The sequence below is a fragment of the Castanea sativa genome, chromosome 9, assembly GCF_040712315.1.
Source record: "Castanea sativa cultivar Marrone di Chiusa Pesio chromosome 9, ASM4071231v1".
Taxonomy (NCBI): domain Eukaryota; kingdom Viridiplantae; phylum Streptophyta; class Magnoliopsida; order Fagales; family Fagaceae; genus Castanea; species Castanea sativa.
In genome coordinates this window covers 45,300,400-45,316,325 of record NC_134021.1, presented here as the reverse complement: position 1 = coordinate 45,316,325, position 15,926 = coordinate 45,300,400, and the positions used below count along the sequence as shown (strand labels likewise).

The following is a 15,926-nucleotide window of genomic DNA, read 5'->3' as shown; positions in this document are numbered from 1 at the left end:
AACCAATAACATGAATTGGGTCAAATTAAACCAGTTAGGACTATTGACCGCTGCCCAGGAGTTGATTTTGACTGTTTACCTTGAGTTTCGAGGGTTGGCCTTTTCAATTCAAATAGTTTTTACATCATTTTCTATTTTTATATTCTATATTTGCATATTTTGTGTTTAAATGGGTTCACACTATGTTTTTAAAAATTGGACCTAATTTAAAACCGAAAAAAATATTGGTTTTTGGCTTTTTGGTTCAATCCAAGTTGGACTAAGGGTAGAACCGTGACATCTCATAAATAAATAATTATTAATTATAAATAAAAATATAATAAATTTATAAAATAAGGAATTACAAGCTTATAACTAGAAATAAATAAGATACTATTTTATCAAGTTTAGTCTTAATACAGTTTCAATAATATTAATTTCACACAATTATATTAATTTTACTAATATAAGGTCATCAAAAAAAAGTTACCAATATAAATAATCAATAAACACAACTTAGTGAGTTTGACCGAGTGGTTAGAAACTCAGTCTTTAAGTGATTGTCTCAGGTTTGACTAAGTGCTTTTTAATTTAAGTTTAAGTATTAGCACTTTAAAAAATTCTACAAGCAAGGGATTTATTGTACTATTGGTCTACCCATCGCGAACAGTAATTAATCTTCAATCGAAAGTTTTGAAAAAACATTATAAAAACTTAAAAAAGAATCAATAAATACATTAAAATATTTATTATCTTTTAAATAAATCCTTATAACACCAAGTCAACAAATCCTATCAAATTACTAATTCAAAAAAATCCTATCAAACCTGGAAACTCTCAAGTGTGAGCAAAACGTGGCAACTTCCTATGAAAGCGTGCAGTTTAAGTTCTATCATATTTCAACTAGTCAACTCCCAAGGAAGCTCAGTAGCTGTCATCAACTGAACCAAACCAGAAAATAAAAATGAAAAACCCATCTTCGCATCTTCTCGTTATAAAGAAGGAATATTCTTAGTATTAGGTTTAAATTTGAACTAATAATAACTAATTACTTATGATTTATTGTAAAAATGTTATAAAAATGTTATAGACGTAATATATATATAAACACATATTACGATAACTCATTGATAATAAACCTAGAATATTTTTAGTTTTCATTCGACTTCATCCTTGATTACACAAAATGATTACAAATGAAACTGAAAACAATTATATTGAAACCTTGTCATTATAAGTAAAAATTAGTAGAGATTACAACCAAATTTATGATGGAATAAGCCAACACCTAAAATACGTAATACTTTGCCATGTAAATCAATCGACTTGATATATGACCTGGTTTGCAATTAAACTTGAGCTGATTGACTTGATTCTCCTGATTGAATTGATGAGCAAGTTGGATTTAAGTTGTCTCCTACATCTCCTAGTGATGATAGGAAAGGCTTGGAAGGCATCTGTAAGCATTCAACTTCTCCTTCTAGCATTTCTACTACTTTGTTCATTGAAGGACGATCACTAGGCTTCATTTGTATACACCATAATGCAACCATGATCATCTTTTTAACTATTTTCTTCTCCTCCTCCACAACATCTTCCATTAGTATCTCATTTCCTTTGCTAACTTGATCATAGGCCCAAGTTGGGAGGTAACTTTGGCTTGAATGGTCTGCAAATTCATTAAAGTTCTTTCTTTTGCTTGCCATTTCCAGCAATAACATGCCAAAACTATAAACATCAGCTTTATATGAGACACCTCCAATGTTCTTATAGAACAATTCTGGAGCAATATATCCTAGTGTTCCTCTTGCAGCAGTCAAAGACACTATGCTCTTATCTGTAGGATAAAGTTTTGCAAGACCGAAATCAGAAACTTTTGGGGTAAATTTTTCATCAAGAAGAATGTTATGAGGCTTAATATCAAAATGTAGAATTTGCATGTCGCATCCTCTATGTAGATATTCAATTCCACGAGCCACTCCAAGGGAAATGTCATATGTTTTCTCAATACTTAAGAGAATTCTTCCTTCTTGAATAAAAATGTATTTGTCAAGAGAACCATTAGGCATGAATTCATATATAAGGGCACGCCTTGGTCCCTCTGCACAAAAGCCAATGAGTTGCACTACATTAGAATGGTGAATCCTTCCAATTGTTGCAACTTCACTGATAAAGTCTTGACCATTGGCTTTGGACTCACCCAACATCTTTATAGCTACAAGATGGCCACTTTGGAGCTTTCCTTTAAATACAGAGCCATAGCCACCTTCACCCAATTTGTCCTTGAAACCTTTGGTCATCTTCTTAATTTGTGAGTAAGAGTACCTAATTGGCATGAGGTTATTTTGACTTTGTAGAAATTCTTCAACAGCGTCATACATTGACAAATGCCTCCTACGCCACTTATATATCAAAAAAGCAACCACACATGGAGCTCCCAAGGACATTATTGCTGCATGTGTGAATACTGTACAGGGCACATCACCGAAATAACTATGAGAAAACAAATTTGTTGTTGCACTAGTGTCAGCTTTTTCAATTTTTAGTTGAAAATAATTAAACTTACAACTAAGTGCCTTCCTAATTCTAGTAAAGTAATTAAGCAGAAAATTTGTTCTTTCCCATTAAATGTCACCAATATTTATGTCTTAATTGTTTGCATGGTAAACTGTTTTCAAGCACAATCTTAAGGAATGATCTGCTAAAAAAGTTGAAGAAGATCAAAGGAGAGATTCAGGTTCTTACCGAAGTACATTGATAAGTTAAACCAATCTGCAACCAAAAAAAGTTGTAATTACTTTTTGCTAACAAAAGATGAACTACTAATCAGTGAAATGAGTGACCGGAATAACTTGAAATCTCTAAGGATTAAGGCTTATCTAAAAATAAAAAATAAAATACTCTCATTGACCCATGCTTAACAAGAATTATAAACAACCGTAGAAACTGGTTGGCTTTATATATATGTCAAAATCCAATCATACTCGAGGCCTAATTCTAATTTTACCTTGAGTGCAAGTACAGAAATTATTCTACTTGAATAGCCAAGAGCATTAGAACTCAATGGTATAACTTTCTCTCAATTACTAGGAAAACCGGGGTTCAAATCTTCCCTTCCTATTGTTGAAATTATTAAATAATACCAAAAAGATTCAACATTTTTTTTTATACAAGAGAGAATTTCTACTCTAGCCTAATCTAAGTATATATGTGTGTGAATCCTGAAGACTTGAACCCCGGCTCTTGCCCCCCACACCCCACACCCCACAAACATTTATACTTATAGAGTGACTACCGCACTAAGGGAGATACTAAAGATATCTAGACCCAATCCTACTTAGTGTGCAAGCAAAGAATCATAATTCTACCTGAGTTGTATGTGTTGTAGCCTTGGTCTAATGTATGATTAGTAGGGTTTAGCCTACTAGAAATACTTGTTAATAGGTTTGCGTAACACAAGTTTACTAGTAAAGTTGTAGTCATCAAGAACTTTCTGTTGTGGACGTATGCCATCAAGATGAACTACATTAATTCCCCCTCTTTCTTACTTTCACTTTGTTTCTCTATGTTATTTTCTTTTTTTATTCCTAATTTAAAACAATTAAAAGCCTTCAATGTGCTTTAGTTAACCTACAGCTAGGGGCGAAGAATTTGTCCACTGAGTCAAGCCAACGACATTTGAATTAGGTTACAATAGAATAAATGTTCAAGACATGCATTGTTCTTTGAATACTAACCCTCTGATATAAAATAATAATAATAAAAAAAAAAATAAAAGGTAATCAAGAGAATGGTTTTCTATTGTATCGTAGTTGTTTTGTGTTTTCAAAACCCCCCAAAAAAAAAAATGTTTTGAGAAGTAGTTCTTAGAAATTATTATTATTATTATTATTATTATTTTTTTATTTTTTTACCTTGAAAACTTGTCTGGCGAGGTATTTCTAATCTGAGTTTTTTCGTTTTTTCCCAACTAAAGCATCACAACCTCTAACTCGTGCCCACAAACTACAGCGGCAACCATGGACCCAAGACCAAACAATGTCAACCCACAAAGCAGACCCACAACAATCTAAGACGTGCCCATCAAACCTAGACCAGTCCAAACTGTGTAGTTCTAATCCTATACTCAATATTCACGAGTCCCACTCCTTAGTGACTAATCTTTTAAACTTTTCATATATCTTTTTTATTAAGGGAGTCAATCTTGTATCAGAAGTTGTATCAGTTAAATCAGTGGAACGATATATTTTGATACCGGTTAATATCGGTGTACCGTTTTGGATTTACCGTTACTTTTTATATTAATATATATATATATATATATATGTACATATATATATATATATATTTTTAAATATAAAAATTTACCATAAAATATTACCTCAATTCAGAATAAATTATTTATGATTTTAGACTTTAACATCAATTAAAAGAAAAAAAACATAATATAAAAAATAGAAAACTTAATTGTTCATTGCATATTAAGAAAACAAATAATACTAATAAGTTAATGCAAGTAAGTTACCATTTCGTCCTTACAAAAATTCAAAAATTACAAAATTAAATTTTTTTTTTTTTTATGTACCGGCCGGTATTGCCCGAAATCGTCTAGTATTGCCGGTATTTAAACCGGTACGAAACGTTGGTGTTTCGATACCGGTATCGGTACTGTATCAACCACATTGCTTTTTATTGAATATGAATTTTTCAAAATCTAATCATTGGATTATATATTCTTTATGTTCTTAACTTACACGTCAAATTTAGTTCAAATTGAGTGTTAGTTGTTATTCGACAAATAAACTTATTTTCATGCATAATTTTATATCACAAAAACTTGAAATTTTAAAATTTGATTGATGATATAGCTATTAGTTTTTAATCTTTTTAAAATTTTGTAAGCATGGAGGGTATAATAAGAATATGCAATCCAAAGGCTAGATTTTCAAAATTCACATCCAATAAAAATATATTGATATAGTTTGGAGGTGTTCTCTCCAAACTTTCCTCCACTTATCGGAGGCCTGTTTCATAGCCAACAAAATCATGGCGCCAAAACTAAACAGCCACCGCCACCGCCACCGCAAACGAGAGAGAGAGAGAGAGAGAGAGAGAGAGAGAGAGGTTTTTAGAATAAAATTTTTAGGTTGGGGTTCTAAAAACATAAGAATTTTTAGTAGTACCTACTAGTTTTTTTTTTTTTTAAATTAGTTCTAATTTTTTTTTAAAATCAAGAAAATTGTTTTAAAAACTAAGAGTATTTGTATCAATTTATGCAAAAAATTCTGTCTATTTTAGCATAAGAACCCATATTTTCTATTTTACACAATTACTTTTTAAAAACACCCACATCAAATTACCTATTTTACATTACATTTCATTAAAATATTATTTGTTTACAAGGTTACTGTAATAATAATTTAAATTTGCACAAGTTTACATGGACTAATACAGGTGAATTCTGGAGTTAGATGTGTAAAATTTACCTATTATCCTATTATACATGAAACGATGTGAATACTCTAACTACCAAACAACCCTAATTTCTTAACAAATTCGATAATTAGTACTTTTCATTTTCTTAAGCCTAAAATATCAATCGATTACCCGAGTACATGGTTATTACTCTGCTAGTGTCATCTTCACATCAGGCACAATTACTCAATACAATTGTATGTCATTTTTCATTATGTATTATCATTATCCTTCAAACAACTTTTTTGAGAAAGAAAACTCACCTTTGTAGGGATAATAAATTCCATAGTCAAGTGTCTGCCCTGCATTTCACAAAGAAGAGAATAATTATAGCATCGGCGTATGGAGCTTTACAATTAATTTTGTCATTATACAAAAAATACAACAAATATTTCTTAGCATGTCTATTACGTTGGAATGGATGGATAATGCACCAAAAAGCTATCTTCTTAGGAAATTCCATCAACCAATTTTCCGCGTACATGGTTATTCCTTTACTTGTCTCATTATCAGATCAGGCACAATTTACTCATGCATTTCTATTTAATTTTCCATTCTATATTACTTAGCATCTTGTAAACGACTATATTGAGAAAAAACCTCACCTTTGAAAACAGAATATAACCATCCTGCATTTTTGACAAAGAAAAGAATAACATCAGCATTTGGAACCTTAAAATTAATTTAGTCATTATGCTGAAACTCCAATAAATATTTTCTAGCATGTCTTTTACATTGATGGGGTATCTTTAAAAAATTCGATAATTTTTACTTTCATTTTCTCAAGCTTAAAAGATTGTGATATCATCCAATTATTGCCCAAATACATGGTGTGTCATCATCAGGTACAATTACTCAGGCAATTCTATTTCATACTCGATTCTATATTATCCGTCAAATAACCTTTTTGAGATAGAAACCTCACCCATCAAGAGACGACATATTCCTTCAACCAATAGGACCAATCCTGCATTTTTGACAAAGAAAAGAATAACATGAGCATTTGCCTTACAATTAAATCTAGTAAATTTCAATAACATCACCAAGAAGTTCAATATAATGAACTAATACATGAATTGTTAGTGACAGGATCAGAAATGCAACAAAACTCGGGTAGAAAAGAAAGAAATATGTAAGAGGAGATGAATATAAATATCATGGTCAACATATTTAATTAGAGAATGGAAAGTAGTGTCATGCCCTTCCTCGCTTTTTTTACCCACCTGTACTCTTGTTGTCACATTGAACACGCTTCAATTCATCGCTTCTGCAAAAGGGCCATCCGCATATGCTTTCACAAATCAATGGGTGCCATGAAAGCCGAAAACCATATGCCAATTGATTGTGGACTTCTATACAGGAAATATTTGGATTATCATTTTGTGGCGGCCACGATGTCATAACCATCTGCTCTACTTTGCACGAGTCCTTCACATCCTTCACTGTCATCGATATTACTTCTCCAATTGTAACATATTTATACCTCTTGGAATGAGAAATTGAAGAGTTGGAAGAATACTCTCCATTGTAAATGCAAGTAGAAGTATTCAAATAGAGTGGAGTATTCACTGGTTTTTCACAGCTCATGAAAATCATAATCCGATTTAGGTAGGTGTTGCCATCAGGCAGCGCAAGCGACAGATCGCTCCGTTCATAATAAGGTTGATTTAATCGATATAAAGGATACCTTGGGGAGGAGAAGTAATTTTCATTCTGTATACCCCAGTCCACAATCCGGAATGTGTACGCACTGTAATTGATTTCCTTTACGTAGTATTTTCCTCCAAATATGGATAGCACGGCCGTATGATTCTTCTCACACCACAGTTCATAGCTTGAGTCACCGCAGTTTTTAGGATCAGTCATCAATCGAAACGGATAGCTTATGTTGATATTGCCACAGAAAGAAGGGGTACATTGATCAGTAACATTTGCAGTTGCAGTACAATAAGTTTCATGGACTAGAACAAGAGCAATAAAGACCGTGAGTCCTGCACTCAACGTTAATCCTCTTGCCATTGATCGTAGAGAGGAGTTTTTCTGCTAGTACAAACTAGCATAGACAAAAATAACAAAAACTTCTTTGTGTGTATTGGAAAAGTAAAATGTAGAATTTTCTACGGAAAGATAAAGAAAGAGAAAGATTGAATAATGAATTATGGCTTCAGCGGCAAAAAAATGAAAAAGAAAAGAGTAAAGCAAGAGAAGTGGTCAAGGTAGTAGGTGGGAAGGTGGGAGAATTTATTGAGTTGCCACGTTTTGCTTGGCTAGTGGTTAATGAGTTATGGCTTCACTGCTTCAGTGGCAAAACAAAACAAAAAAAAAAAAAAAAGAAGGTAAAGTAAAGAAAGAGAAGTGGTCAAGGTAGTAGGTGGTTAAGTGGGAGAATTTATTGAGTTGCCGCGTTTTGCTTGGCTAGTGGTTGAAGTTTTTAATTTTTTACGTTTTGCTTTCATTTTAAAGAAAATAGTTGATTCTTATATTCTTAATGAGACGTTGTAGACATACAGTGCAATACAAATGCAATACAAATATCAGCTGTTCATCCAAAAAAGAAAAAGAAAAAAAAGAGAGGTTATATCCAAAATATTTTTATAATATTTTCAGAATAAATCAATAGTAGTTAGTTGTTATTGATTCAAATTTGAACTTAATGCTAAGATTGCATTTTTGTTCCAACAATAACAATCAGTAATAATCTGTCACTTAAGATTTATTGTAAAAATGTTGTGAAAATATTGTGAACATATCGTTTATCTTAAAAAGAGATGTTATATCTATAATATTTTCACAACAAATTATAAGTGATTAGTTGTTATTAGTTCAAATTTGAATTATTAAGCTTAATTACATATTTTCAATAATAAAAAAACACAGGAAACGGAAAGCTTATGTTTGGGATATTGGCGCAGGAAGATTTGAAGGGGCACAGTGATCATTAACATTTGCAGTAGCACTTCAAGTTTCATGGAGTAGTGGTACAAGAGCAATAAAGGCCGTGTCTCCCGCACTCAACGTTAATCCTCTTGCTATTGATCGTAGAGATGACTTTTTTTACTTGTTCTTCTTTCTGTGGTATTGCCGTGTTGAAAGTATCTTCAACAACAAAGTGAAATATAAGAATTTTCCACTGAAAAGACAATAAGATGAAGCGCAAGTTCGTGGTTGGGAACATTATCAATAACATTAATATCACAACCAAAATATTTGCCGTCAGCACTTACGTCACCTTCATCAATAATTTGACAGTTACTCAAACCAAATTTTCTTTTATTTATTTTTATTTTGCAGCAGGTTGCTCGAATTTCATTCAATCCTTCAACTGAGTAACCAATAGCTTTAATCAATTAATTCTTGAAACATGCATGACGAAAATGGAAACAAAAAGGGCGTTAAAGATTGAATGTATTATTAGGATGGAAGAGCCGGTGTCATAACAACTTGGAAAAATCTACGTTAGGTGAAACAATGAATGGTAGGTTGGTTAATTCCACAAAATAGCTTTGGCTCTTTGAACATTATTTTGTTTTTATTCTCTTGCATGGCTGCTTGCTTGATGCAGGGATGCAGGCTGTTGACTGTTGATTATTCGCTTGAATTTGGTCGCGAAGCTAGAATTTTTTTCAAGGGAGACCAAGTTAAATTGATCAATAATTTCTAAATAAATAAAATAATATACATATATTCTTCAAAAAAAAAAATGCATATATTATTGACCTGTTATATGTTCTAATTGGATTCCACATTATTTAAACATTTTAAATCAATATCTTTATTAAATAAATTAAATTTTACATATTAAAATATAACAATAGCTGTATAAACATAAAAGTTTACAAATCAAGTTATTTAAGGTAAATTAAATATAATTTTTTTTTTGGAGAAACAAACACACACACATACAAGAGGGAGGGAAATGAGTTCTAATACAAAGACACATCATAACTACACTCAAAAGTCATGATATAACAAATAGAGACATTATTCAACTCAAAAGATTGAGTTTATTAGTTTAAGTCTAATTATATTACTTTCTAAATAAAAAAGTCTAATTATATTATATTAACTATTTACTATTCTCAATATTTGTTTAATATAAGAATGTAAGACTTCAATATATCCAAAAATTTATTTGACATTTTTTAGAGGATAACACCCCTTGTTGAATCAATGAATCCAAGAAAAAGAAAAAGAAAAAATAAATGGTCTTATTATGAAGTCCACCCGAAGCAACAGTTGACCCAAGTCTATAAATTCTCACCCACCCAAATATATGAGTAATTTTTAGGTACTTTTGGAGGATGAAGAATGGTGCTTCCTCCTCTCACATTCATGGTAAGGTTCACTCATTAAATTCATGGTAGAGTCCACAATGAATGTAAGAGAAGAGAGCATCATTTCACAATATTCTAAAAATACCTAAAAATTTCTCAAATATATATTACTTGTTGCATAGGAATAGGTGAGGATTCAATAATAATCCATATACATACTACCATCTAAGTTCGTAAAGCTTTTCCAGACAACACAGATATGGATATTTCCCTTAGAATAGTTATCCCATCCTTACTGTTGTTTGTGGTTTTCATCGTAGACCTTGGAGAAGGCTACAATAGGTGTCCCGAATCACGGTGTAGAGCAGATGGTCCAGCCATCCGATTTCCTTTCCGACTCAAAGACAGGCAGCCAGACCCCCACTGTGGCTATCCTGGCTATCCTGGCTTTGATCTCTACTGCTCTCATAATAATGATACGGTGCTCGACCTGAATACTTCAGTAAAAGCATTTGTCCAAAGCATCGATTACAAATCTCGGTTAATTCGGGTAGCTGACCCAGGTAATTGCTTTCCTTGGAAAATTCCGGGACTCAATTTATCTTCCCTTACTTTCAAAGTCAAAAATTCTCAAGATTACTTTGACTATGTCTATGCCCTTTTCAATTGTACGGTGCCACTAGATATACATGAGGAAACTAATTATCGGATAGATTGTCTTAGTAGCAATAGCCATCCAGTTTATGCTTTTCCTTCGGACGCTACCGTCGACTGGTATCCCATAGTATCATGTACAAAGATGTATAGCGTTTCAGTTCAATTTACTGGTGATATAAATTTTTCTTTTCTTGAATTGACGTGGTCTGAACCGGCTGAGTGCGGACTCTGTGAAGGGAAAGGCAAGAAATGTAGATTCAAGAATAATAGCACTGAGAAGAAAACTGAGTGCTTCAACCCCGACAAAGGTATTGTATTATCTCTGCCCAATTTCCACTCCTATAATCACACAAGTTCTTCACGTTTCAAGCCAACATTTATTTATTTTATCAAGCTCATTTTATAAATGCTCTGCGACGGTAATTTATTTATGAGAGGTGTTACGTCCACAACTTTTTTACAATATTTTTACAACAAATCATAGGTGGTTAGTTGTTATTGGTTCAAATTTGAACCTAACACTAAGATTACTTTTTTTTCAACAATAACAACCAGTAACATTCTGCCACTTAGGATTTGTTGTAAAAATATTGTGAAAATGTTGTGGACATATTATTTCCCTTTACTTATTGTAACCAGTCATGAGGAGTTATTTCCAACCAAAAGAACATTATTCTAGAAGTCTGCTTGTCTCACAAGGAAAATTATTTGTAAAGCAATCTGGTGCACCATTCTCTTATTTACATGAATGGTAAATTTTATTAGTAAAACTTACCATAATATGATAAAAGAGATTATAAAATATAAACTATACTTTCATAATATTGAACAATTACTCGAGTCTCAAAAGAACTTAAATAGGCTAGTAACTCTTCAGTTGATACCAAACCTCACAGTATCAGCCCAAAATTTAGCTAAAAAGATTATTGCAACTGTGGTAATTTATTAATTGAGGAAAACCCACTGCTTAGCACATTAGACCCCTTAATAGCCGAAATATGAACAAAAAGTCTGAATGCAATGTTACCCTGCTAATAAGAGAATTTAAAGTTTTGGGAGTATAACAGCGTGGTACTTTACTAAATTACTCGTGTCTCGAAAGAATTTGAATAAGCCCAGCCCATCAGTTTGAACTTGTAACCAAACCTTGCGGTATCAACATAAAACTTAATTAGCTAAAAGATTAGCATAAGTGTGGTAATTGATTAATTGAGTAAAACTCATTTCTTAGCACATTACATTTAAATGCCTAAACATGAACTCAAAAGTCTGAACACAATATTACCTCACTAATAAGAGTAATTATTCAATGTTTTAGGAGTACATTGACTTGGTACCATCTCATCTTACATAACAGCTTATCTTAGTGGGTTTTAGTTAGCTTAACTAGTAAAACCTCTGATGGTTGAATAAGAGATTTGGGATTTAATTCCCGCCTATACCAAAAACCGATTGATATTTTGGTCTGATGATAAAAAGCTATCATCAGGACTAGACACCATAGGTTGAAATTATCTTAAAAATAAATAACTTATCTTACTTATTAAATTCATAATGGAATCCATCATTCATGTGAAAAAATGGAGTATCATGTTGCTATACTATGGGAGAACCTCATCATTTTTTTGCTTATAGTGAAAAAAATTCAAACAATTATCTTTTTTTTTTTTTAGGTGTAATAAAAAGCTGATCATATTAAAATATTTTACAGGTAGATCAACAACAATAATAGTAATTATTGGTAAGTTTTTCGTTGGCCATTTGAAAATTCGCAATAAATTATTTATTTGTTGTCTTGACTCACGAATACGTTTAACATGCAGTTTCCACCTTGGGGTCATTTCTTCTGGCACTAGTGGTCTATTTACTCTACTATGTCTATCGCTATGACAAAACAGAAAAAGAAAATCAAGCAAGGATTGAAAAGTTTTTGGAGGATTACAGAGCTCTCAAGCCCGCAAGGTACTCATATAACGATGTTAAAAGGATTACAAATCAATTTAAAGAGAAATTGGGACAAGGAGCCTATGGAACAGTGTTCAAAGGAAAGCTTTCAAACGAAATCCATGTTGCTGTGAAGATCTTGAACAGTTCCAAGGGCAATGGGGAAGAATTCATAAATGAAGTGGGAACAATGGGTATGATTCACCATGTTAATGTGGTTCGCTTAGTTGGCTTCTGCGCTGATGGATTTAGAAGGGCTCTAGTTTATGAGTTTTTACCAAATGATTCATTAGAGAAGTTCATTTCCTTAGTAGATTCTAACCGTTTCCTTGGTTGGAAAAAGCTAGAAGGCATTGCTCTCGGCATAGCAAAAGGAATTGAATATCTTCACCAAGGATGTGATCAACGAATCCTTCATTTTGATATTAAACCTCATAATATTTTGCTAGACCAAAATTTCAATCCAAAAATTTCTGATTTTGGTTTAGCCAAGTTGTGTGCAAAGGATCAGAGTGCAGTGTCCATGACCACAGCCAGGGGGACCATGGGTTACATTGCACCCGAAGTGTTCTCTAGGAACTTTGGGAGCGTGTCTTACAAGTCAGATGTTTACAGTTTTGGAATATTGTTGCTTGAAATGGTTGGAGGTAGGAAAAATGTTGATGTAACCATGGAGAACACTAACCAAATATATTTCCCAGAATGGATCTACAATTTTTTGGAGGAAAAGGAAGATCTATGATTCTATGTTGTGGATAATGGAGATGCTAAAATTGCAAAGAAACTTGCAATTGTGGGACTTTGGTGCATCCAGTGGCACCCAATGGATCGTCCTTCTATGAAAATTGTGATTCAAATGTTGGAGGGAGAAGGAGATAAGTTAGCCATGTGTCCTAATCCCTTTGCCTCTACAGCCCCTACAAGAACTAATGCAAGTATGCCTATAAGGCGTCTAAACCAAGAGTTAGAAGTCATCCCAGAATCAAAGTAAGGGCACGTTTGATAGACTGTAACGGTAATTACATAAGATTAGGAATAAATATTACAAGGAATATAATATGTTGTAATGTAATAATTATTATTATTCACTTGTTTGGTGACAACACAATAATAGAACTTCAAAGACAATGGAATGAAAGTATTTTAAATCAAACTTAAGTATATTTTGGGAAATATCTTACTCATATAATTATATTTTCTAAAAAAATAATATTTTTTTTAATTTGAAAGAGAGATTAGTTATTTTTTATGATTTTTTATTTATTTTATAATTGTTATGTGCATATGGAATAGCTATTATAACCTTTTAAGAGATGAATAGTTATTCCTCATTTTAAAGAATAACTATTCATAAGGAATGACAACTCTTTGTAATAAAAACATAACCAAACTATTGAATAGTTAAACTATAGGAATAACTATTACATAACCAAACAAGGAATGATTTGCAATATCTTGTAACGATATTTTGACTAGCTCTCAAGGAGCTTTAATTGGGAGGTGCTTGTTATATATATAAAAAAAAAACTTGGAGGTGCTGGAGATATATGACCTATGTTTAGGTGATATAGGAATTATTCAATTAACATAATATTTAATTGCTATATTGCTTCTATGCAAAAGGGGAGATTTGGCTATGGTGAGGTGCTCCTTAATTAGTAGATTAGTATGTTTGGCAGGTTATTGAAAATGAAGGGTACACAATAAATTAGGAAAGAGAAAAAAAAATGTTAGTATTAATTAGGTAATAAGGTGGAAAGTATTAACATTTAATGATGTTTTTTTAACTGTCAGATCTCTAAGATATCTATGGCTTAAAAAAGATGTAACTCTTATGGAGTTGCACCAATTTAACTTGAACTCATCTCAGTATTAAACTTGAATCGGGTTACTGGACTCGATCCAACCAATGATATGAACTGTGAATTGGGTCAAATGGATCCATATTCCATAGCACTAATTAAACCAGTCAAGAGTTAGGACTATTGACCGTTGCCCAGGACCTGATTTTGGCCGTTTACCTTGACTTTGAGGGTGGGCCTTTTAAAGTCAGCTAGTTTTTACATAATTTCCTATTTTGATTCTATTTTTATATTGAAACCAATTATATTGAAACCTTTTCATTACAAGTAAACTTTAGTAGAGATTACAACCAAATTTATTATAAAATTAACCAACACCTAAAATACATAATACTTTGCCAAGTAAATTAGTCTACTTGACATATTAGCTGTCTGCAATTAAACTTGAGTTGATTGACTTGATTCACCTGATTGAATTGATGAGGAAGTTGGATTTAAGTTGTCTCCTACATCTCTTAGTGATGATAGGAAAGGCTTGGAGGGCATTTGTAAGCATTCAACTTCTCCTTCAAGCATTTCTACTACTTTGTTCATTGAAGGACAATCACTAGGCTTCATTTGTATGCACCATAATGCAATCATGATCATCTTCTTAACTGTTTTCTTCTCCTCCTCCATGGCATGTTCCATGACTATCTCATTTCCCTAGCTAACTTGGTCATAGACCCAAGTTGGGAAGTAAATTTGGCTTGAATGGTCTACAAATGTATTAAAGTTCTTTCTTTTGCTTGCCATTTCCAACAATAACATGCCGAAACTATAAACATCAGCTTTATACGAGACGCCTCCAATGTTCTTATAGAACAACTCTGGAGCAATATATCCTAGTGTTCCTCTTGCAGCAGTCAAAGACACTATGCTATCATCTGTAGGATCAAGTTTTGCAAGACCGAAATCAGAAACTTTTGGGGTAAATTTTTCATCAAGAAGAACGTTATGAGGCTTGATATCAAAATGTAGAATTTGCATGTCACATCCTCTATGTAGATATTCAATACCACGAGCCACTCCAAGAGAAATCTCATATGTTTTCTCAATACTTAAGGGTATTCCTCCTTCTCTAAGAAAAATGTATTTGTCAAGAGAACTATTAGGCATGAATTTGTAGATGAGGGCATGCCTTGGTCCCTCAGCACAAAAGCCAATGAGTTGCACTACATTAGTGTGGTGAATCCTTCCAATTGTTGCAACTTCGCTAATAAAGTCTTGCCCTTTGGCTTTGGACTTGCCCAACATCTTTATAGCTACAAGATGGCCACTTTGGAGCTTTCCTTTAAATACAGAGCCATAGCCACCTTCACCCAATTTGTCCTTGAAACCTTTGGTCATCTTCCTAATTTGTGAGTAAGAGTACCCAATCGGAATGAGATTATTTTGACTTTGTAGAAATTCTTCAACAGCGTCATACATTGATAAATGCCTCCTATGCCACTTATATATCAAAAAAGCAACCACATATGGAGCTCCCAAGGACATTGTTGCTGCATGTATGAATACTGTACAGGGCACATCACCGAAATAACTATGAGAAAACAAATTTGTTGTTGTACTAGTGTCAGCTTTTTCAATTTTTAGTTGAAAATAATTAATCTTACAACTAAGTGCCTTCCTAATTCTAGTAAAGTAATTAAGCAGAAAATTTGTTCTTTCCTTTTAAATGTCACCAATATTTATGTCTTAATTGTTTTCATGGTAAACTATTTTCAAGCACAATCTTAAGGAATGATCTGCTAAA

At 32.6% G+C, this 15,926-nt stretch overlaps 2 protein-coding genes and 1 pseudogene across 3 annotated transcripts; 1 reads left to right on the top strand and 2 right to left on the bottom strand.

The window, feature by feature from the left end:
- Window positions 1-1,113: 1,113 nt before the first annotated feature.
- On the bottom strand, window positions 1,114-7,614 carry LOC142611101 (rust resistance kinase Lr10-like). Of its 2 annotated transcripts, XM_075783133.1 has the most exons (7): window positions 6,678-7,614; window positions 6,380-6,421; window positions 6,060-6,083; window positions 5,718-5,756; window positions 2,725-2,751; window positions 2,180-2,446; window positions 1,114-2,080 (listed from the first exon to the last, which is right to left on the bottom strand). In XM_075783133.1, exons 1-7 carry the CDS (start codon window positions 7,471-7,473, stop codon window positions 1,329-1,331), a joined length of 1,947 nt encoding a protein of 648 aa, XP_075639248.1. In that variant the 5' UTR covers window positions 7,474-7,614; the 3' UTR covers window positions 1,114-1,328. The 2 variants fall into 2 exon arrangements, with proteins under 2 accessions (XP_075639248.1, XP_075639247.1); XM_075783132.1 differs by having other exon boundaries at window positions 1,114-2,446.
- A 2,292-nt stretch (window positions 7,615-9,906) lies between these two features.
- LOC142611102 (rust resistance kinase Lr10-like) lies at window positions 9,907-13,480 on the top strand. Its single transcript, XM_075783134.1, has 3 exons — window positions 9,907-10,693; window positions 12,097-12,126; window positions 12,209-13,480. Exons 1-3 carry the CDS (start codon window positions 9,988-9,990, stop codon window positions 13,069-13,071), a joined length of 1,599 nt encoding a protein of 532 aa, XP_075639249.1. The 5' UTR covers window positions 9,907-9,987; the 3' UTR covers window positions 13,072-13,480.
- Window positions 13,481-14,569: 1,089 nt separating this feature from the next.
- Window positions 14,570-15,682, bottom strand: LOC142609302 (rust resistance kinase Lr10-like; annotated as a pseudogene).
- Window positions 15,683-15,926: the final 244 nt, after the last annotated feature.

Excerpts from the sequence above, each read along its gene's own strand:
- LOC142611101 (XM_075783132.1), bottom strand. The coding sequence starts at position 7,473 with ATGGCAAGAGGATTAACGTTGAGTGCAGGACTCACGGTCTTTATTGCT. Across the intron at positions 5,757-6,059 it reads GTTATATTCTGTTTTCAAAG|GGCAGACACTTGACTATGGA; the intron begins GTGAGGTTTTTT and ends TGTGAAATGCAG. Across the intron at positions 2,447-2,724 it reads TAACTTATCAATGTACTTCG|TATTCACACATGCAGCAATA; the intron begins GTAAGAACCTGA and ends TGCCCTGTACAG.
- LOC142611102 (XM_075783134.1), top strand. The coding sequence starts at position 9,988 with ATGGATATTTCCCTTAGAATAGTTATCCCATCCTTACTGTTGTTTGTG. Across the intron at positions 10,694-12,096 it reads GTGCTTCAACCCCGACAAAG|GTAGATCAACAACAATAATA; the intron begins GTATTGTATTAT and ends AATATTTTACAG. Across the intron at positions 12,127-12,208 it reads AACAATAATAGTAATTATTG|TTTCCACCTTGGGGTCATTT; the intron begins GTAAGTTTTTCG and ends TTTAACATGCAG.